Genomic DNA, 24,573 nt, shown 5'->3' with positions numbered 1-24,573 from the left:
TAGTTTCAACATCCTCCTTGGTAGGAAATGGCTATTTTAAAGCTTGAGGAAACTGAGCTTCAATTAAATCAAGGGCATCCACTGAGAACTATTCTACACTACCATTTAGGAGAACATCTTCACTGAGCAAATCTAAGAGCTCAGATATATTCTTCACTTTAGCCAAGCCATTTCAGAAATTAATTTTAGGAGAAATCAGCCTCCAAGTGTTCAAAGAAAGAGATACAGGGCAACTTCTTTCAACAGCTGTTTTTTCCTTTATACTAGGTTAAAAAGATGAACATGAGGTCCCAAACTGGTATAGATGTTTCTGTTCATAAGAATAGAATCAAAGTAGAATAGCATGCCTAGGAAAGGAAAATCATTCTTGACCCAAGAAGCAATGAGTCTGTTGAAAAATCTGAAGAGGGTGAAGCAGACACAGCAAACCTAGCACACATGAAAAGTGTGCTTTAAAAACCCAACCCATGGCCAACCTAAATCAAGTCATTATCAGTCACTGGCTCAGTACCCCTGGGATCTGAGCCTTCTGAACTGGTTTGGCAGTTTCTGAGCCAAGATAACTTTCTCTTTGGCAACATGCCCTAAAAGCAGTGAAAATCCACAGAGGGATTATCCTTCCAATAACCTCTGGTGACAAAATATGGAACAGAAAGCAGGAACTAGAGTGCATAGGGTCAGTTAAGACCAGAATGAACTCATTTGTACCAAAGGACATTTTATTTTCCTGTACCAGGAATTTCCCAGTCATTAAAAAAAGCAAATGTTTGTGAAAGGAGTTAAGCCATTTAAAGAACTGACTTTTTTCTTTTCTGAAGCAATTACTTTTACTCCCCAGCAGGAATGATATTTATAGTTTCCAAATACATTAAATGGAAAATGTTCTCTGGGCACATTCAACAAAGCTTCAACTTCATAAAGATTTATATACTTCCTACTGCTTGCCAGATCCAGTGGGCACATTCTGGTGGTCTGAACTGTAAGCATAGAGGCTGACTGCAGAGTATCCCCTGATCTTCAGAAAGCCAAGGCTGACTTTAATACAGACCTGACTCCTCACCATGGACTATCACCACGGATTCACTCCAATCTTCTTCAGAGTTTGCCTGATTCTGAGACATCTTCACATAATCTGAGCCTCTCTGACATGAATAAAAAGCACAAAGTGAAGACCTGCACGTGGGCCAAAGCCTTCTGAAGGGGTGACTTCTGCCTTGAGGGTTGTAGGGTCCGTTTACTAAATGTCCATGTATGCCAGTGATGCAAGTCAGTGTAGAGTAGTGGGAAAAGCAAGGGCTCTGAAGATCTGCAGATCTTCTCTCCTTTTCTTTAAGAATGCAACTCCATACCAGTTCCATCCAACCTTCAACAGGCCAAAATCCCATTCCTCTTATCTGTATCTATCCTTTTCTTTAAGAAGGAGTTTGGAAAGATGATTTAGAACGGAGAATTTAAGATCAAACTGAGTTCAAAATCCAACTCTTACTCATGAACTAGACGACCTTGGGCAGTTTACTTAAGCTATCTGAAATGATTCCTTATGTGTACATTATTTTTATGGGAATTAATTGAAATAATTAAATTGAAGTCACTAGTACATAGTAGGTGCATAATAAATGATAGTTATGACTATGTTCAGTGGGTTCCTACCCTCAAGAGTCTCAAAATCTAGTGGAGGAGTACAAAGTTTATGTTAGAACACCCACCCCACAAGTGTAATGTTTCAAGATCCTCATCAGCTAAAAAAATCAATAGACTTACCACTAATACTAATAATGAGAAGATGGTGCCTATTCCAGCTGAGGGAAAAATAGGAAAATGGTAGCTGAATTTATAAATATTTCCAATGAAACCTTCAGATCAGTCCAGAGAGATGGTGACAAAAGCAGAATTCTCAGAAGTAAGATTGAGAATAGACCTAAATCCAGGCCTATACGTGGGAAGGGCATTGATGCACCATAGCTAAGATGAAGACTTCAGGCATTATGCTTTATAACTAATTAGAAACAACCCATGAACCTCCTTCTTATGACATAAAGAATGTGCAACAGGAGAGCTGGATGATCTAATATGTTTATAGCCATATGCTACAGGATCTGAAAGACAAGGGTTGGGAAGGAGACAAAATCCACTGTCCCTATCATACAAAAGAAAATCAAAGAAGTCTAATTTTTTCTCTCCTTCCCCCAAACTAAGAGATAGTGGCTTCCTACTGTCTCTACTCAACACAAAGAAGCAATGGACAGGAAGACAGCTGGAAAGAGAAAGCAGTCATCTGTGTCCCAAACATGTATTGTCTAGGGCTCAAAGAGGAAGTACCCAAAGCTTCCATCATGTGGCAACAAGAAGCCATCTTCATCTCTAGTCTCATTAACAGCTTCACTCTACTTAGCAGTGACTGACCCCCACAGACTAAATGTTATGCTCATGAAAAGTCATGGGATCCAAACAGCCAGCCATGAAATAATCCAAAAAGAGCCAGAGAAAGGATCCCTGAGTAGTGGGAGGAAGCAGTTCTCAGCAACTTGCCCTTCAAGCTCAGACAGCCCTGCAGAGGCTCCCACACAGTCCCTGCTCTAGATATCTGCACCAGACGGTATGGGGCTCAGGCAGGAGTCAGGGAGTCAAGATGTGTGTGTGTGTGTGTATCACATGAAATGCAGTTGTCATCGTACAAAGTACACATACATCTCAATTCTATAGAGGTGAAGTCGTGGCTCAGATTGATTAAGTAGCCCAAGATCATATAGCTCGTAAGTGAATCAGTCACTGCAAGCCAGGACTGGCTTCAAACTGTGCAGTCTTTCTACTAGATGCTTTGAGGGTCCCTCTCACCTTTACTATTCTGTGATCCTATATATTCTTCAAATGTATACAGCCTTCATCATGCCAAAAACAAACAAATAAAAATCCACAGATAATTTAAAAACAAATAAACTTCTCATTTCTGCTTTATAACACAAAACCATAAGCTACAGAATTAATGGAAACAATAGGTCTGCCTTTAAAGAAACATCCATAAATAGCCATGTCATTTTATTTATTTAAGTATGAAAAAATTATATTTCAATGTCAGAAACTAAATGATATGGATATATATTTAATTACTATTGCTCTAGGCCAGTGATTTTCAACTCTACCTACAAATTAAAATCCCCTGGGGAGCTTTTAAAAAAATACCAATGCCTGAGTGCCACCCCCAAACTTTCCAATACAACTGGGGGACCCATTTGCTTCTAATGTTAGTCAGGGTTGAAAACCTTTCATGTAAGATATAAACATGATGATCAAGACCAATACTCTATAAAAGTTACCTGAATAAGTCAGCATTAATGAGAGTAGTTTCTTTACTCAAATATCAAAAGAAGCAAGCTTCTGAAAGATGTCCACACATAACTGTTAAATCAACACAGTTCCACTAATAGCTCATAGTTAAGTATGATTTGTTAGGTAAACAGAGAACTATATTCTTGAAGCATTTCCAAGTAGTTCACTCCCATGCACTTATGTCAGTATTCAATTTTGTACTGACACATACATAACAATGCAACAGTTAATACGATTGTTGCATTTAATCTATGCAAGGCACTGCTTTAAGCCCATTACGTATATTAACTCCTTTGATCTTCACATTAACATTATGAGGTAGGTTATTATTTTACAGATTAGAAAACTGAGACACAGAAAGTTTAAGTTGTCCTATGTCAAACAGGTAAAAAGAGACAAAGCCAGGGTTGAAACTCAGGTAGTCTGTTCCAGAATCCAAGCACTTAATCTCCAACCTGTACTGCACATAATTTTTAACACCCTGTATTTGGTTGAGCACTTTACATTTCATGTTTTTAATGCATATTATCCCAATCGATCTTTGCACCAATCCAATGAAATAGTTAGATTGATATTATCACCATTTGACTAAAAAAGAATCAAAGTTAGAGAGATTAGAAGCCCTCCTTTACAAAAAGAGCGTATTTTCCCCTAGGAAACTTCCATAATAAGAAAGCATTTTTTTAATGTCAGCATAAAAATGAAGAATCACATGGATTCAAATTAATTGTTTGGTTCTTGACAACACACTTAATGTTCTTTAAACATATGTACACAAACAATACCATAAGTAAAAATCATGAATATCTTGTCTTAGATACACTTTCACTTTCCCATGCTTAGCTTTCCCTCACCCTCTTCCCTACCCTCTGAGAGTCCAGTTTAGTTACATTGCATCTGATAGGACAAATCCCCACCACCATCATCTAAACTCCCAGAATAGGTCTCCAAAAATCATCATTGCATATTCTCCTTCCTTCCTTCATCAAAATTTGGAATCCTCTTAGTACCCTGACCCCAGATGGTACTCAGGAGGAATCCTACTTGAAAAACTTGATCCTCAATCCTTACTAAGGTAAATGATGGTATAACTGGGCTTTCCTACTTTATATAAGATGGTCTGAACCACTAAAGGTGGTATTTTGGTAAATAGGAGGGTCAGTGAGAGATAAATTAGGGAGCAAGGAACCTTTTCATCATCCTCCAAATCACAATCCAAAGATCTCTACTTTCTTCATAACATAAGAGCATTTTGCTTATAAGGATATGATATGCCAAATTTCTTCACTTAAAGTGATCAAAATTATAATGTTAGATACCTTATCTTTATGGGTAGGCCTGTAGACACCAATGGATCAAATTAAGTCATGTCAAATAACCAACATAGGTACTTCTGAAAGACATGTAATTGTAGTAATTGTCAGTCTTGCTAAAGATCCAGGCATAATATGAATTTTCCCAGCCTTTGACTAAACTTACTATATATAAGCCAAAAAGGAAAAAAAACACTGCAAATTAAATATAGAACTTTGAGTCAGGACCTCTGTATTTCAAGCCCAGCTGTGCTACTGACCTTTTTATAAAATTAGCCAAAATCTCTTCACCTGGGAGTAAAAATCCTTGGGAAAAAAAATGCCTCCATTTTCCCATCTAAAAAACACGTATAAGAAGTTCATAGTTCTCAGGGTCATTTGAAGTAAAGCATTGCAAAGTTAGCACTTGTAAACAGAGGGTTAGAATGTACCAGAGATTAAACCACCTTTCAGGAAACTTGGAATATCATCTATGAACTACACCAGTAATTTCCTAAACAAAATTGGTAGTCCAGACAATTAACTACAAAAAACAAAAATGACAAGTATGCGAAAAGAAAAAAAAAAAGTTGGAGACACATTATAATATATAGTTCTATACATACTGGTTGAAAATCTGCATGATTTCGTCCAATCTCCACTTTTATTCTTCTTGTGAACATGGGTACACATTTGAGTGACCTCATGAAAGCTTAGGGTGAAGGCTGACATTATGCTAATTGACCCACAACGGGATTCAAACTGATAACCTTGGCCTTATTAGAAGTAAATTCTAGAGTTGGAAAGATGGCAGAGGAAGAGCCAAGAAAAAAGATCCCTTTGCTTCCAGAAAATCTCCTGAAAAAGAGGAAGGCTTATCAAGCTCTGAAAGCCACCCAGGCAAAGCAGGCGCTTTTGCAAAGGAAGGAGCAGAGGAAAGGAAAAGAGATCAAGTTTAAGCGACTAGAATGGTTCCTACATGATTCCTGGCGGCAACTACGTGACAGGGTGCGACTCAGACGACTAGAAGTGAAACCTCACGGCTTGGAAGTGCCGGATAAACATTCCTTGGCCTTTGTTTTATGCATCGAAAGGATTAATGGGGTGAGTTTACTGGTGCAGAGGACCATTGCAAGACTTCGCCTGAATAAGATTTCAGTGGTGTCTTTATGCAAGTAACTCCTCAAACCATAAAAACGCTTTGTATAGTGGAACCTTATGTGACCTGGGGATTTCCAAATTTGAAGTCAGTTCGGGAACTCATCTTGAAACTTGGACAAGCCAAGGTCAAGAATAAAATCATCCCTTTGACAGACAACACAGTGATTGAGGAGCATCTGGGGAAGTTTGGTGTCATTTGCTTGGAAGACCTCATTCACGAAATTGCCTTCCCGGGGAAGAATTTTCAGGTGATCTCAGGGTTCTTGAGCCCTTTCCAACTCTCAGTGGCCCATCACGCTACCAAGAATAGAGTGGGCTTCCTCAAGGAAGTGGGCTCACCTGGCTATCGAGCTGAACGCATCAATCAGCTCATCCGGCAGCTGAACTAAACCCAGCATATCGGAAAGCACAGTGCATTGGAATCATGTGTTTTTGTTTTATGGAATTGTTACCCAGTATCTTCAAGCCAGATTATTTTCTGCTGTATCTGCAGAAACTGGAGGGGAAGGGTCAGGGAAAAGATGGTGATGTTCAGGGCAGGCACTTTTCATCCCACTTCAGTTCCAAGAAAAAGTTCCTGTGTGTTTTCTGCAAAGACCGCCATCCACCTCTGAAACCAGCAAAGGACTTGTGCCATGGAGGAGGGAGTCCTGTTTTATCACACCTATCCTGGGATTTAATGTTGGTGAACGAACGAATACCCACACATGAATACAAGACAGCAGAGGACCAGGCCCAGGGGCATATTGAACCTGGGGTATCTAAGGGCCTTGTTTTGGAAAGAACTTGAAATACAATTAGAAAGAAGTGCACAAAAACAATGCTCGGTTGTCTGCTGTGAAAAAAAAAAAAAGTACTAATTAGCAGAGCACAGTGTTCATTACCATTTAATTATTGATTTTAAACTGAATATATTTAACATATACTCAATGTGATAATGAAGTCTTTCTATACAAAATATCTTTGCTTTACAAATATCTTCCCCTTTGTTATTTTTTAATGCCCTTCCAAATGAGCCATTGAATTTCAATTTGACAAGACCTAACACCATCAATACTGATTTAATCTGAAAACATATATTCTTTGAACTGAAACAGATTCAAAGGGCTATTTATTAGTTCTTCTCCACCTCAGGCAAGAGCACATTTAAGTAATCCAAGAATTTCTGTTTTCAACGAACACCAGAAAATAATAACACCACCTTCAGTTTGTATAACACTTCACAGTTTACAAATTACTTTCTTTCCTTCATCTCATTATATATTCACAACAACCTTGTAAGTCTCAGATATAATTATCCACATTTTACAGATGAAAATGCTGAGATTCAGAGAGGTTAAAGTGTTTTGCCTCAGCTACATGCTGGAAAGAGACATCAACTAGACAAGAACTTAGGCCTCCTATGCTATTTCTTCCACAAGCTGCTGCCTCCATTGGTAATTTATCTCACTTTGGTGACCATTAGTAAGTTATTCCATGTACCTAACTGAAATCCCTTATTTCCTTTTATTTTTTTCTGTAATAGATATGAAAACAATGTTGAAAATTGTTTCCCCAAATTTGAAAATGTTGTTATTTAAATAGTTCTGGTAGGATCATTAACTTCTTAATAGGGAAACTTCAGGAGAAACATGCTTTCCTGGTCACCATCTTGGCCAACTTGGCTGTCTGAATAAAAATCCTGACTATGAGACAAGATGGTACCGCTTCTAGACATCTCAGGAAAATTGATATTGCTTTATTGCAGACCTTTGGAGAAACATGACTTCAGCCCTAAACCCTTAAACCAAACAGGACCTCACAGATGGCACAGGGCTGACTCAGTCTACAAAGTGAAATAAGAGTAAGCTTTCTGGATTCAACACTGTAATAGAAGTTGAGTGCTAAGTGTCAAACAATTGGTCCAACACGTTACATGCCCCAACTCATTTAATCCTCACAAAAATCCTGTAAGAGAGGAAGAAGTCTTACCCCAATTTTATAAATGTGAAAATTGAACCCAGAGAAGTTAAAAAAGAACTTGCCCGAAGTCACTTAGGTAGTAAGTATCTAAGTCTATTAAGTGTCTGATCTATATCTGCCTCCAAAAGCCAAGCTTTTAATTTGCTCCTCTAAACTGAAATACAATGTTCTATATTTACCAAGGCAGAAAAGGTTACAGTTGAAAGGGATAATTAAGTCTTAGCTAGACTGTATAATTTTGTTATTTATTTATTTATTTTTGGCTGTGGTTGGGTCTTCGTTTCTGTGTGAGGGCCCTCTCCAGTTGCGGCGAGCGGGAGCCACTCTTCATCGCGGTGCGCGGGCCTCTCACTGTCGCGGCCTCTCCTGTTGCGGAGCACAGGCTCCAGACGCGCAGGCTCAGTAGTTGTGGCTCATGGGCTTAGTTGCTCCGTGGCATGTGGGATCTTCCCAGACCAGGGCTCGAACCCTTGTCCCCTGCATTGGCAGGCAGATTCTTAACCACTGCGCCACCAGGGAAGCCCTAGACTGTATAATTTTGGATACAGCATTTATTTTTCTGAACCTCTATTACCTATATTATAAAATAGGGGAATTCCTAGCATAACTGTTTCTCAGGGTTGGTGTAAGCACCAAATGAAATAAAACTATGAAGTAGTATACAAATATGTGTTATATGTTAATTCTATGCAAAAATCTGTTGATGAGGAACTAGTCAAAAAATTATTAAATTGAACTAAACTGACTATGTCTAATGCCTAGGACTGTTGCCAGGCATGCCTCATAGCCCAAAGATGCCAATTATATGCTGCCAAGCTAATTAGTGCCATTTCAAGTCAGGTTTAGCAATGACCTTCATGTCAGGAAATAATTTCTAGCCTTTTAAAATATCTTTGCAGCCTCCACTTGAGCATTTCCAAAGAATTCCCTATTGTTTCCAGTACCTGGAAGTTACAGTGAGGTGTTTCCCAACAAGAGCCTGGAAATGAGGGAAGTGATATTTCTGTTTGACAGTTAAGTTATAAAACTAACTCATAAAACAGGGAAATGTTTTGTTAACCCTAAATGCACCAGCTTAAACAATAGTTTGTAAATGGGTGAATGGGAATTACCTTCAAATACCAGCCATGGTACAGCTCCAGACAAAGTAGGCTACTGAGCAATAGAAAGTGGGTGAAGTTAGAGAGGGCAACCCATATGAAAGAGAAGGGAGGAGAATAGTTTATGAAACATTACCTCTAATACTGTTCAAGGGCATACTGGTCCTCTATCACATTGAGATAAATTATTCTTAAGGTAAGGAAAATTCTTCAACCATCTTAACTAAAATGAGAGTCTCATGAATGAATATGGATCATCAGGTCTCATTGTCAAGGCCTTCCCTACAACCAGATAGACCCTTAAACTGGATTAAAGAATTTGGCATGAAATTCATTTTGCTCTGGCTCTCCATGGATTAAAGCAAACTTTTGGTTATGACTTGGCTCCTCATGTAGCCTGAATAGGTAAGAAAAGTGCTGACCATGCAGACTTTGAGTACTAAGCTTCATTTCACAGTTATTGCTCACTTTAAAAAAGTAAACTGTCATTCAGACGCCAACCAAAGTGCCATGGGCATTTTTTTAGCCAGTCAGTGGCTAAGAGTCTGATTTCAGGACTCAGACAAGCCCAAGTCCTTGGAGTTTAAAAGTTTCAGACGCTGAAATATGCCGAAACCATCAAAATACTACCCAGGGATTGTCCTGCTCAGCTCTACTGCTTCAACCTCTCCTGGAAGATAAAACTCAACAAGGGTCTAAATATAATCAGATCTAGTGTTGACTATAACCTGATGATCCAAACAGATATGAAATCTGCTTACTAGGCAGATGTTTGGCAGATAATGACTGCCATGTCATCAATGTTTATGATGAACTACATTCCTAAGCTAGAGGTACAGAATAATCACACTTCTTTCCAGAAAAAATATGCAAGTCAAAGAATACTAATACTTCATGACATCAAAAGTCTTATTTTTTTTCATTTAACTCTACCTGAGCACATTTTTTAACCTATGTATCACTCCATTGTATAATATCTATTGTATTGCTTCCTCATTCCTTCTAGTAAATTATTTAATTACAGCATAATTATATATGATCTGTGAAGAGAAATGTATACCCTTACGAACATAACTATTTCTATGATAATCATGACTTCCTTCATATTTGGAAATCATATGACTAGTAATGTCTTTGCTGTCCCCAGACTCTGCAGCATAAGTTAAGCTGTTGGCAGTGAGGGTAGCTTTTGTCACTCCGTTCATAGCTGCCTCACCCATGGGAGCCTGGAGCATACAAACATGACAGTGGACAGGCAAACTAGGTCAGCCTAGAGACAGAGCCCTGATGAAGAAAGAACCCTTTGTCATTTCTAACACAGGTCTATATTATATGAACTCACAGCACAGTCAGGAACTAAACAGTTGGTGACAGGAGGTAAGGTTCAAGAAAACCAGCAGGAAATTGCTATCAGCCACCATTTGCAAGTCATAAAGTATGAAACATATGTGAAGCAAAATAGGAAATAAGGAATCTATGTGAACAATATTGTATATTGCTAAATTGCTTTATTGAACAATTCATGGACATGTTGAAAGTCACATCATGGTGAAAAGAGCTTAGGACCTGAAACAGGAAAACCAGGCACTAAAATAGGTGGTTACAAGCTTCTTGACTTTAGGCAAGTTACTGTTCCCCTCTGAGCTTCGGTTTCCCCATCCTTAAATTGGACCTCCTTACTTCATACATTTCCTGAGTGAATTACGGTGACAAAATGAGTATTATAAAACATGCTTTGTAAGCTTTAAATAGATATCACTTATTTCTTGTGGTTTTTCTGTATGGAAAGTATAGGTTAGCACATCATTCTCTCATAGTCCTGAAGTGGGGAAAATCAAGAAGAAAAAAATGATGTCACTAATGTTTCGTGTTTTTAGATGTTAAAAAATATATCTGGTGAAAGCTCCTGGTTTTTCAAAATTCTCTTCAAATCTGCTCACACTAAAAACTAACTAATCAAAATAAGCCATTTATCACAAAATTGGTTATAATAATGTGAATTGATATAGAGGTCATTGTAGAAGACCTCCAGCAAAGAACATTAAACTTGCTCACATTAGAACCAAATTTTTATCTATGTAGTATTTCTTAGCCATTTGTTTGTCTTAACTACCTAACAGAAGATTAGGGGAAAAGGGGCAGAGAGTAAAATGATGTAAGAACAGTTGCCTACAGAAGAGGGGAAATGTTTCTGGCACAGTATTTTTTTTCTCAAATTCTTTCTAGAATACTACAAGAGTTTTAAATATCTTGCTCTGGCATTCAGCTATACAAATATCAAATGTTTACCCACACAAATCATGTACACATATTCACACCAAACAACAGACAGTTTTAATGATATGATGCTTAGGAACAAGGTACTAATTAGATATCATTCACTATTTTTCAGTCTTAAAAAATCATTTTAATTTCCTTGCATGCATAAGGGCTCTTAATTGGAATTTCCAAGGCAAATTTAGTGCAGGGGCATCAATAATTGGCATAATACATATTAATCCATAAATTATTCATTTAAGTAACAAGTCTCTGGAATCTCTAGGCATTATAAAATATAAGGAAAACATAAGTCCAATTTAGTCCTATGGGTCTTCTTTTAAATGAACCCTGAAGTAGCAGTAATAGTTCTTAAAAGTAACAGAAAATAGTTTATGATATAAAATTAATAAGTATAATGCCACATAATCAAAGGTGCTATATATTATTATTTTGTTTTTGTCCACCAATATATCTACATCATTCATACAGACCAAAAATATTAAATAATTTACTGTGTCTACAGAGATCTTCATACAGCTGTGTAAGAAGTGCCCAGACATACACATTTCCATATAGTCGTCAATATATGTCAGAGCATTGTGGAGCCAGACACCAAATTTGATTTTAGGAGCACCAAGAGAGCTATCCCCATCCTATCCATCCCCTCAAGGCTCTCTCCAAAACTTACTTTTCACTCCTGCAAAGGCGCTTAAAATAAAAAGAAGTACTTTTCAATTAATAATTTAACATAAGGTATGTAAAATGCACATAGTCCAATTTGTCTGGTGGGAGAGACTCATAGCAGATTTTTGTGGCAAGGGGTTTTGCTATAGGAATCAAGAGAGATAGAGATAGAGATAGAGAAAGAGATAGAGATAGAGATAGAGATGGGGAGGGGGGAGAGAGAGATTGAGAATAAGGACTACCAAAAGTAAATAATTTACAATTTTTTCTCAAACTTAATTCATAATATATCAGAGTTTACACGAGTATAAAATGCCAAGGCAGGAACTGTGATATGCTTCACATTGATATGACTTTGCTTTTGTTTCTACTAGTTACTCTGGAAGAGCAAAATAATAAACTTTGTTACTTTAGGTTTTTAAGATGTTTCTAGACAGGCATATCTTGATTTGACTTATAGATCACATAAAGTGGCTGAATACCTTATCTAATGGCTAAAAATTGTTGTTCTGATCTTACTTTTAGATTCATATTTTATAGTTTTATAACTGTAACATTTTCATTGACCTGTATTTGCAAGTGTATTCTTTGAAAAATGAAAGTGTATTCTTTGAAAAATTATGTCTCTTGGGGTAACTTGTAGTAAAATGCTTTTTCCAACTACATATCCAATGGAATTGTTAATTTCATTACAGTCATCATTAATGCCATTGATTAATATATCCCATTGCTATAATCAAAATAACTGGGTATCTATGTTAACTATGTATTTGAGACTGAGATATTTCTCAGTAGTCAAGAATGCTAAGTTAATGGTGGAAAATTACATTTACAACTTAAAGTAGTATTTTATTTCCTCCATCCTCCCCCACTCCCATCCCAAGAATGCAGCTGAATAAGGAGACAACTGCCTAAGTGCTTAAAGAACCAGCAGGCAGCAGCCTCACACACCACAATTCTCACAGTTAGCCCCTTGCAAGCTGTGGAAGAATCTCACCCATTCTCTTTCAGCAGGAAAGTTAGGTTTGTACTTTGCAAGCACGCTTTTGGAGAAAGAACTTAATTCAGAACAAAAGGAAAGATTGGTTTTCTTTGAAATGTGTTTATAATGGCAATGAGTTAACATAAGAGGGGAAAAAAAAGGGAGGCTTTATAGCTTGCAAATGATGTCATGTCTACAAAGTGTTTATTGATCTTTATATCAGGAGGAAACAATAAATCATTCTTCACCAGCAACCACACTAGAAACTTCCTCATATCTGCCTGAAGTTTCAAATGGAATTACAGTAATATGTAGCTAAAATTTATTCTTTCCCTCAGTCTGTTCCATTACAACATAATCATCTCATCATTATCACTGCTTACAATAAATGCCTTTGGAGGCAGATTCTTTGTTAAGGAGGCAAAAGACATTTTCATTACTGTGGCAATTTTTTTAAAAAGACAATGAGAGTAAGTATACCTACTCCAGATTTCTACTGAATTAAATTTTTAAATTCAGAATCAGACAGAGTCATTTCTTTTCTGACCTATATAATCAATAATAGAGAGATAGATCGATCGATAGATAGACAGATAAACATATAGATTTCAAAAATGCTATTAAAGTAAACTCAGGGTTATATCTGTAAATATATGATAAAAATACAATTTGTAAGGGTCTCTGCATTCTTTCCTTTCTGAAAACAAATAAATTCCTTAAGTTAGAAACCAAATATTTGTAAGACAACATTCAAAAATCAAATTATCTCCCATATGCAAATTAAACCAATCACACAAGGAAAAAATGAAATTGGAAGACAAGCTCAGAGTAACCCTGCACTGAGAATTTGGTCAACAGGCATTAAAAGAGATATATTTTTCTTTTGTTGAGATCTACAGAAACTTACTAAATTGAGATGACAGGCTTCTCACTAGTGCAGCAACAGGTACTCCCTAAATTTGCTGTTGGTGTAATATGAATTTTTCTTCCAAAAGTTCTTGCTTTCCCTTGGGAAAACTTTATACAAAAAAAGAGGTTGGAAGAAAGATAAAATCTTTCTTAAATTTTATCCCTGAAATGTTTGCAACAGAATCACAAGAAAAAATGGTAAGGGAGGAGACGGGGGCAGTGGGGAGCACAGATTATAAGTATTTTCTATAATTGAGACATCTCAAATTCCTGGCACAGAAAAGGCCAACAACAAATATCTGTTTAATAAACTAATGTTAATTTTTTAAAATATATATATTTAGATCGTGTAGAAAAAATTTATTCCTACTTCCTAATATATAATGTAAGTTGACTCGCGTAGCATATTACAAGAGTATTTAAGGAAAATCCAGTAAAATACTGGATAAAAATCCAATAAAATACTTTTTATTTTTTAACCCTGCAGATGACTAGAGCCATTTTGTGCTCCATAGATCTTATATTTTGGCTCAGGACACAATAAAGTCAAGCATGTATAGAGGGTATATAGTAAATATATGATGAAGGAATAAAGGATAATAGGATATAATAATTATTTACATTTGTATATGTTTTGTCTATTTTGTTGTTCCTGTTACTGATTTTATTTTTCTAAAATGCATTTGTATTTATCACCCTACTTCTTTCTTATTTGTGTAGTATAGTTAGTATAGTTGTATAGTATAGTTAGAATAAATATCTTTATATTCACTCTAAATTTAATCATTTAACAAATACTTACTAATCAGCTACCACATGCCAGGCACTAGTAGACTTGGGATTTGGAAGTATATAAAAATAGACAAAAATCCTTGCTTGCTGAAATTGAGTAAAATTCCCCCAGAAAAGAAAAGGGAGAGGGCCAAGAAGCGCCGTTTGATTGCGTATGTCTTGTTTGGCCTTATTTTGCCTTCCACACCACCTTTCAACTGTGTAAAATATATTCAGTATAACAAAATAGAGTCCTATTCATTTGGCTCCTAATACCTCAAGATTCCTTCCTTTAGTGACCTTTTCATCAATGTCAAAAAGAGGTCCAATGCTAAACAAAGTCATATCAGACACAGAGATGGTAAGAATATGGGTTCTATACATAAAATATGTATCTCAAATTACCTTTAAAACTAAAAGAGAACAAGCTAGTACAAGCATAAATCAATTTACAAAGTCTTATCTTTAGAAGAATAAGAGTAAATCTGAAGTTTTCAAAAAGTGATTTACAATGGAATATATCCAAAAATGTACACTTCTTGGTTTAAATACAAAATTTCTGAAGAATGAATTACTAACATTTCAGACCTCATTTGACATCCCATGGTCAGTGTAGCTGCCACAGCTAAGGTATACCTAGAGAACTGCAATTTAAATTTGACAAAATTACTGACCAATGAGTTATAGTGATAAAATCAAGATAAGATTGTGATAAATTAGGCGTAAATAAAACCAAAATCTGATAGCTGTCTTTGCACTGTACTCCTACTATGCCATATTGTATTCCCCTTGGGTACAGAGAAATAAGTATCCTTACTTTTGGCAAAGGAGCTACAGAATGGCTCTAAATCAATGCTATCCTTTCCCAAAGCCTATTTATCTCATCCATCTACAGCTTTTTTGACTACTCTGTTACCTTCAAACATGAATTTCCATTTCTTTAATAAACTTTGATTTGGCCTCACAGGTCCTGCCAACTACCTCTCTTTACTTGTATTGCCAAATGTCTTGGAAGACAAATTTATGCCCATGATATCCTTTGTTTACTCATCATATATTCTCTCTTTAAATCTCATTAAACAGGTTTCCTTCTCAGTTGCACGACTGACATCACTTCTGAAGAAACCTCATTCATACTGGGTTTGAAAGTACCAGTCTTAAATTCACATCATTTTTCAAATATCAACCATTACAACACTTGCTTCCAGCTGCTCTCCAGTCACCTCCCACCACACAAACAAAAAAGCATCCTAGCACCTACATTCTTCTGCTTCCTTTTTCTATACTGCTTTTCAATTCTCTATTCTTCTTATTTTTCCTCTCTTTCAATAAGACAGCTTGTCAATTTTCAAGATATTTGCTATTACCTCCATGAACTGTCACCCAAACTCCAATGCTAAATCTTTAATAGTCTATTTATTGAGTCTTCTGCCTACAATGTGACAGGCACTGTGCTGAGGCTGGTGATCCAATAACACCAAGCTCACAAAGAACTCACAGTCCAGAGCCAACCATTTGCACCTAAATTCAAAAAATCCAAATCCAAGGTTATCATTATATTCCTTCCAAATATCACCTTCCTATTGCTGACTTTTGCACTTTTATTAATGTCATCACAATTCTCAAACACACTATTGTAGGCAGGGTTCCCTGGGAAGCAGACTCTGAGAAGATTAGAATGCAGAAAGCTTATTAAGGGGTACTTGGGGGATCAATACCCATGAAAGAGGAAGAAGTTGGACTGTGATGCTGTCGCAGTGGAGACCACCGCTGACCCTACGTGGAGTTCTACCTTCAAAGTTGGCTGAATTAGGTCAAAAGGGGCAAGTCTTCATATCCATATGCTGATTAGTCACTGGAATGGGGAATGACATTGGGCAAAGCATCTCTTTTCAGTCCAGGCAATACATATAGGAGACTGACAGCTGAGGGTCACTGTCAGCAGCACTCCTAGCATCTAGGGAAGTAAGTCCATCATTACTAAAGTAGGGGCATCTAGGCAGTACATCACAATGTCCACCACACTCAGAGGGGTGAAATATACAAATATGGTGGAAGAAATAGAGTTTGGAGCTAAACAGACCAAGATTCTACTCTTATTCTCCATCAGTAAGTAATTAACTGTGATCACAGGCAAGTCACTCAACTTCTCTCAATCTCTCATAAGATTATTTTGAAAATTCAATGATACATATTATGAAAACACTTAATGCTGGATCCCCAGTAGTTGCCTAACACATGTTAATTCTTCTTCTACCCTGTAAGGTTTTTTTTTTAACTATGCTCTTTCTTTTCTAGGTGCTAAGACTTCTATCAAAATGACGTTTATTCAGTCAATAAAGAGGTACTGAGAACCTGCCTTTAGCCAGGACTATTCTAGGCACTACAAAGACCACTATGAACAACTCAGACAAGGTTCCTGCCCTTGCACAGCTTAAATTACAGTGAGGGAAGACAATACATAAGTGAGTAAGTAAATAAAAAGATAACTTCTGATAGGGAGTGCTGGTCAAAATAAACAATGATGTTAAAGAGAATGGTTGGTGGGGGAGAGCTACTGTCTGATGAGGTGACACTGAGCTGAAATCTGAAAGCCAAGAAAAGGCCAATCATGTGGAGAACTGGACTGAGGGGTTATTTCTGACACAGGGGTATAGAATACAAGTCCTGAGGCAAGATAATACTTTCCTGGAATGTTCAAGGAGTGTACTATAGAACCGTAAGTGTAGATTACAGTTCATGAGGTGAGGTCAGAGAGGTAGTCTCTTGGTACTTGTAGACCATAGTAAGGCATCACTCCTGCATTACCGTTGTGAGTATGAAAATAGAATAAAATGTGTAGAGCATTTAGTACAGTGCCCAGCACATGGTGAATCATCAGTTATTATTACTAGTATCATCATCTTCATTACAGTTTCAACTGATCTATTACATACAGACCCTTCCTTTGTCCATATGTCCTCCATATGTCCATATGCCAAATAAGGAAAGGTTGGGATAGGATGAAAAAGAGGGGCAGAGGGGAGGAGAGAAGATGGCGGAAGAGTAAGACGCGGAGATCACCTTCCTTCCCACAGATACAGTAGAAATACATCTACACGTGGAACTGCTCCTACAGAACACCCACTGAACGCTGGCAGAAAACGTCCGACCTCCAAAAAGGCAAGAAACTCCCCCCGTACTTGGGTAGGGCAAAAGAAAAAAGAAATAACAGAGACAAAAGAATAGGGACGGCACCTGCACCAGTGGGAGGGAGCTGTGAAGGAGGAAAGGTTTCCAAGCACTAGGAAGCCCCTTCGCGGACAGAGACTGCGGGTGGCAGAGGGGGGAAGCTTTGGAGCCACGGAGGAGAGCGCAGCCACAGAGGTGCGGAGGGCAAAGCGGAGAGGTTCCCGCACGGAGGATCAGTGCCGAGTTGCACTCACCAGCCCGAGAGGCTTGTGTGCTCACCCGCCGGGGCGGGCGGGGCTGGGAGCTGAGGCTCGGGCTTCGGTCGGATCGCAGGGAGAGGACTGGGGTTGGCGGCGTGAACACAGCCTGAAGGGGTTAGCGCACCACAGCTAGCCGGGAGGGAGTCCGGGGAAAAAGTCTGCAGCTGCCGAAGAGGCAAGAGACTTTTTCTTCCCTCTGTGTTTCCTGGTGCGCAAGGAGAGGGGATTCAGAGCGCCGCCTAAATGAACTTCAGAGAAGGGCGCGAGCTGCAGCTATCAGCGCGGACCCCACAGCAACAGAGGCGCAGAAGGAAAAACGGAGAGACTCCCGCACAGAGGCTCGGCGCCGAGCAGCGCTCACCAGCCCGAGAGGCTTGTCTGCTCACCCGCCGGGGCTGGCGGGGCTGGGAGCTGAGACTTGGCTTCGGTCGGATCGCAGAGAGAGGACTGGGGCTGGCGGCGTGAACACAGCCTGAAGGCGTTGGCGCACCACAGCTGGCTGGGAGGGAGACCGGGAAAAGGTCTGCAGCTGCCGAAGAGGCAAGAGACTTTTTCTTGCCTCTTTGTTTCGCTGCGCGCAAGGAGAGGGGATTCAAAGCGCCGCCTAAACGAACTCCAGAGAAGGGCGCGAGCCGCGGCGATCAGCGCGGACCCCAGAGACGGGCGTGAGATGCTGGGGCTGCTGCTGCCGCCTCCAAAAAGCCTGTGTGTGAGCACAGGTCACTCTCCACACCGCCCCTCCCGGTAGCCTGTGCAGCCCGCCACTGCCAGGGTCCCGGGATCCGGGGACAACATCCCCGGGAGAATGCACTGCGCGCCTCAGGCTGGTGCAATGTCACGCCAGCCTCGGGAGACGCAGGCTCGCCCCGCCTCCTCTGTACCCCTCCCTCCCCGTGGCCTGGGTGAGCCAGAGCCCCTGATGCAGCTGCTCCTTTAACCCCGTCCTGTCTGGGCGGGGAACAGACGCCCGCAGGCGACCTACACGCAGAGGCGTGTCCAAATCCAAAGCTGAACCCCAGGAGCTGTGCGAACAGGGAAGAGAAGGGGAAATCTCTCCCAGCAGCCTCAGAAGCAGCGGATTAAAACTGCACAAACAACTTGATGTGCCTACATCTGTTGAATACCTGAATAGACAACGAATCAGCCCAAATTCAGGAGGTGGACTTTGGGAGCAGGAGATATTAATTTTTCCCCTTTTCCTTTTTTTTGTGAGTGTATATATATATGCTTCTGGGTGAGATTTTGTCTGTATAGCTTTGCTTTACAATAGCTTTATTTTACTTCACTATATTATAGCCTCTTTCTTTCTTTCTTTCTTTCTATTTTTTCTCCCTTTTACTCTGAGCCGTGTGGATGAAAGGCTCTTGGTGCTCCAGCCAGGCATCAGGGCGGTGCCTCTGAAGTGGGAGAGCCAACTTCAGAACACTGGTCCACAAGAGACCTCCCAGCTCCACGTAATACCAAACGGCAAAAATCTCCCAGAGATCTCCATCTCAACATCAAGACCCAGCTTCACTCAATGACCAGCAAGCTACAGTGCTGGACACCCTATGCCAAACAACTAGCTAGACAGGAACACAACCCCATCCATTAGCAGAGAGGCTGCCTAAAATCATAATAAGGCCACAGATACCCCAAAATACACCACCAGACGTGGACGTGCCCACCAGAAAGACAAGATCTAGCCTCATCCACCAGAACTCAGGCACTAGTTCCCTCCACCAGGAAGCCTACACAACCCACTGAACCAACCTTAGCCACTGGGGACAGATACCAAAAACAACGGGAACTACGAACCTGCAGCCTGTGAAAAGGAGACCCCAAACACAGTAAGATAAGCAAAATGAGACGACAGAAAAACACACAGCAGATGAAGGAGCAGGGTCAAAACACACCGGACTTAACAAATGAAGAGGAAATAGGTAGTCTACTTGAAAAAGAATTCAGAATAATGATAGTAAGGATGATCCAAAATCTTGGAAATAGAATAGACAAAATGCAAGAAACATTTAACAAGGATGTAGAAGAACTAAAGAGGAACCAAGCAATGATGAAAAACACAATAAATGAAATTTAAAATACTCTAGATGGGATCAATAGTAGAATAACTGAGGCAGAAGAAAGGATAAGTGACCTGGAAGATAAAATGGTGGAAATAACTACTACAGAGCAGGATAAAGAAAAAAGAATGAAAAGAACTGAGGACAGTCTCAGGGACCTCTGGGACAACATTAAACGCACCAACATTCGAATTATAGGGGTCCCAGAAGAAGAAGAGAAAAAGAAAGGGACTGAGAAAATATTTGAAGAGATTATAGTTGAAAACTTCCCTAATATGGGAAAGGAAATAGTTAATCAAGTCCTGGAAGCACAGAGAGTCCCATACAGGATAAATCCAAGGAGACACACGCCAAGACACATATTAATCAAACTGTCAAAAATTAAATATAAGGAAAACATATTAAAGACAGCAAGGGAAAAAAAAAGAATAACACACAAGGGAATCCCCATAAGGTTAACATCTGATCTATCAGCAGAAACTCTGCAAGCCAGAAGGGAGTGGCAGGATATACTTAAAGTGATGAAGGAGAAAAACCTACAACCAAGATTACTCTACCCAGCAAGGATCTCATTCAGATTTGATGGAGAAATTAAAACCTTTACAGACAAGCAAAAGCTGAGAGAGTTCAGCACCACCAAACCAGCTTTACAACAAATGCTAAAGGAACTTCTCTAGGCAAGAAACACAAGAGAAGGAAAACACCTACAATAACAAACCCAAAACATTTAAGAAAATGGGAATAGGAACATACATATCGATAATTACCTTGAATGTAAATGGATTAAATGCTCCCACTAAAAGACACAGGCTGGCTGAATGGATACAAAAACAAGACCCATATATATGCAGTCTAAAAGAGACCCACTTCAGACCTAGAGACACATACAGATTGAAAGTGAGGGGATGGAAAAAGATATTCCATGCAAATGGAAATCAAAAGAAAGCTGGAGTAGCAATTCTCATATCAGACAAAATAGACTTTAAAATAAAGACTATTACAAGAGACAAAGAAGGACACTATATAATGATCAAGGGATCGATCCAAGAGGAAGGTATAACAATTGTAAATATTTATGCACCCAACATAGGAGCACCTCAATACATAAGGCAAATACTAACAGCCATAAAAGGGGAAATCGACAGCAACAAAATCATACTAGGGGACTTTAACACCCCACTTTCACCAATGGACAGATCATCCAAAATGAAAATAAATAAGGAAACACAAGCTTTAAATGATACATTAAACAATATGGACTTAATTGATATTTATAGGACATTCCACCCAAAAACAACAGAATACACATTTTTCTCAAGTGCTCATGGAACATTCTCCAGGATAGATCATATCTTGGGTCACAAATCAAGCCTTGGTAAATTTAAGAAAATTGAAATCGTATCAAGTATCTTTTCCGACCACAACGCTATGAGACTAGACATCAATTACAGGAAAAGATCTGTAAAAAATACAAACACATGGAGGCTACACAATACATTACTTAATAACGAAGTGATCACTGAAGAAATCAAAGGGGAAATAAAAAAATACCTAGAAACAAATGACAATGGAGATACGACGACCCAAAACCTATGGGACGCAGCAAAAGCAGTGCTAAGAGGGAAGTTTATAGCAATACAAGCCTACCTCAAGAAACAGGAAACCTCTCGAATAAACAACCTAACCTTGCACCTAAAGCAATTAGAGAAAGAAGAACAAAAAAACCCCAAAGCCAGCAGAAGGAAAGAAATTATAAAGATCAGGTCAGAAATAAATGAAAAAGAAATGAAGGAAACAATAGCAAAAATCAATGAAAGTAAAAGGTGGTTCTTTGAGAAGATAAATAAAATTGATAAACCATTAGCCAGACTCATCAAGAGAAAAAGGGAGAAGACTCAAATCAATAGAATTAGAAATGAAAAAGGAGAAGTAACCACTGACACTGCAGAAATACAAAAGATCATGAGAGATTACTACAAGCAACTCTATGCCAATAAAATGGACAACCTGGAAGAAATGGACAGATTCTTAGAAATGCACAAACTGCCGAGACTGAACCAGGAAGAAATAGAAAATATGAATACACCAATCACAAGCACTGAAATTGAAACTGTGATTAAAAACCTTCCAACAAACAGAAGCCCAGGACCAGATGGCTTCACAGGTGAATTCTATCAAACATTTAGAGAAGAGCTAACACCTATCCTTCTCAAACTCTTCCAAAATATTGCAGAGGGAGGAACACTCCCCAACTGATTCTACGAGGCCACCATCACCCTGATACCAAAACCAGACAAAGATGTCACAAAGAAAGAAAACTACAGGCCAATATCACTGATGAACATAGATGCAAAAATCCTCAACAAAATACTAGCAAACAGAATCCAACAGCACATTAAAAGGATCATACACCATGATCAAGTGGGGTTTATCCCAGGAATGCAAGGATTCTTCAATATACGCAAATCAATCAATGTGATGCACCATATTAACAAATTAAAGGAGAAAAACCATATGATCATCTCAATAGATGCAGGGAAAGCTTTCAACAAAATTCAACACCCATTTATGATAAAAGCCCTGCAGAAAGTAGGCATAGAGGGAACTTTCCTCAACATAATAAAGGCCATATATGACAAACCCACAGCCAACATTGTCCTCAATGGTGAAAAACTGAAACCATTTCCACTAAGATCAGGAACAAGACAAGGTTGCCCACTCTCACCACTATTATTCAACATAGTTTTGGAAGTGTTAGCCACAGCAATCAGAGAAGACAAAGAAATAAAAGGAATCCAAATCGGAAAAGAAGAAGTAAAGCTCTCACTATTTGCAGATGACATGATACTATACATAGAGAATCCTAAAGATGCTACCAGAAAACTCCTAGAGCTAATCAATGAATTTGGTAAAGTAGCAGGATACAAAATTAATGCACAGAAATCTCTTGCATTTCTATACACTAATGACGAAAAATCTGAAAGTGAAATTAAGAAAACACTCCCATTTACCATTGCAACAAAAAGAATAAAATATCTAGGAATAAACCTACCTAAGGAGACAAAAGACCTGTATGCAGAAAATTATAAGACACTGATGAAAGGAATTAAAGATGATACAAATAGATGGAGAGATATACCATGTTCCTGGATTGGAAGAATCAACATTGTGAAAATGACTCTACTACCCAAAGCAATCTACAGATTCAATGCAATCCCTATCAAACTACCACTGGCATTTTTCACAGAACTAGAACAAAAAATTTCACAATTTGTATGGAAACACAAAAGACCCCGAATAGCCAAAGCCATCTTGAGAACGAAAAATGGAGCTGGGGGAATCAGGCTCCCTGACTTCAGACTATATTACAAAGCTTCAGTAATCAAGACAGTTTGGTACTGGCACAAAAACAGAAATATCGATCAATGGAACAGGATAGAAAGCCCAGAGATAAACCCACACACATATGGTCAACTTAGCTTTGATAAAGGAGGCAAGCATATACAGTGGAGAAAAGACAGACTCTTCAATAAGTGGTGCTGGGAAAATTGGACAGATACATGTAAAAGTATGAAATTAGAACACTCCCTGACACCATGCACAAAAATAAACTCAAAATGGATTAAAGACCTAAGTGTAAGGGCAGACACTATCAAACTCTTAGAGGAAAACATAGGCAGAACACTCTATGACATACATCACAGCAAGATTCTTTGTGACCCAGCTCCCAGAGAAATGGAAATAAGAACACAAATAAACAAATGGGACCTAATGAAACTTAAAAGCTTTTGCACAGCAAAGGAAACCATAAACAAGACCAAAAGACAACCCTCAGAATGGGAGAAAATATTTGCCAATGAAGCAACTGACAAAGGATTAATCTCCAAGATTTACAAGCAGCTCATGCAGCTCAATAACAAAAAAACGAACAACCCAATCCAAAAATGGGCAGAAGATCTAAATAGACATTTCTCCAAAGAAGATATTCAGATGGCCTACAGACACATGAAAGAATGCTCAACATCATTAATCATTAGAGAAATGCAAATCAAAACTACAATGAGATATCATCTCACACCGGTCAGAATGGCCATCATCAAAAAATCTAGAAACAATAAATGCTGGAGATGGTGTGGAGGAAAGGGAACACTCTTGCACTGTTGGTGGGAATGTAAATTGATACAGCCACTATGGAGAACATTATGGAGGTTCCTTAAAAAACTACAAATAGAACTACCATACGACCCAGCAATCCCAGTACTGGGCATATACCCTGAGAAAACCATAGGTCAAAAAGAGTCATGTACCAAAATGTTCATTGCAGCTCTATTTACAATAGCCAGGACATGGAAGCAACCTAAATGTCCATCGACAGATGAATGGATAAAGAAGATGTGGCACATATATACAATGGAATATTACTCAGCCATAAAAAGAAATGAAATGGAGGTATTTGTAACGAGGTGGATGGAGTTAGAGTCTGTCATACAGAGTGAAGTAAGTCAGAAAGAGAAAAACAAATACAGTATGCTAATACATATATACAGAATCTAAGGGAAAAAAAAAAAAAAAAGGCCATGAAGAACCTAGTGGCAAGACGGGAATAAAGACACAGACCTACTAGAGAATGGACTT

The 24,573-nt window shown here is 38.6% G+C and overlaps 2 protein-coding genes across 2 annotated transcripts in view; one reads left to right on the top strand and one right to left on the bottom strand.

Annotated features, from left to right (window-relative positions):
- GUCY1A2 (guanylate cyclase 1 soluble subunit alpha 2) overlaps window positions 1-24,573 on the bottom strand; it is a 428,733-nt gene that overhangs the window by 388,199 nt on the left and 15,961 nt on the right. The gene's annotated exons all lie outside the window — the stretch shown is intronic.
- LOC103005179 (60S ribosomal protein L7-like 1) lies at window positions 5,424-6,227 on the top strand. The gene is given in 2 exon segments (XM_028166658.2): window positions 5,424-5,769; window positions 5,772-6,227. Coding segments are annotated over 2 exon segments (741 nt in total). The 5' UTR covers window positions 5,424-5,426; the 3' UTR covers window positions 6,170-6,227.

This window comes from Balaenoptera acutorostrata, chromosome 9, assembly GCF_949987535.1.
Source record: "Balaenoptera acutorostrata chromosome 9, mBalAcu1.1, whole genome shotgun sequence".
Lineage (NCBI taxonomy): Eukaryota > Metazoa > Chordata > Mammalia > Artiodactyla > Balaenopteridae > Balaenoptera > Balaenoptera acutorostrata.
This window is presented reverse-complemented; position numbering and strand designations above follow the sequence as displayed.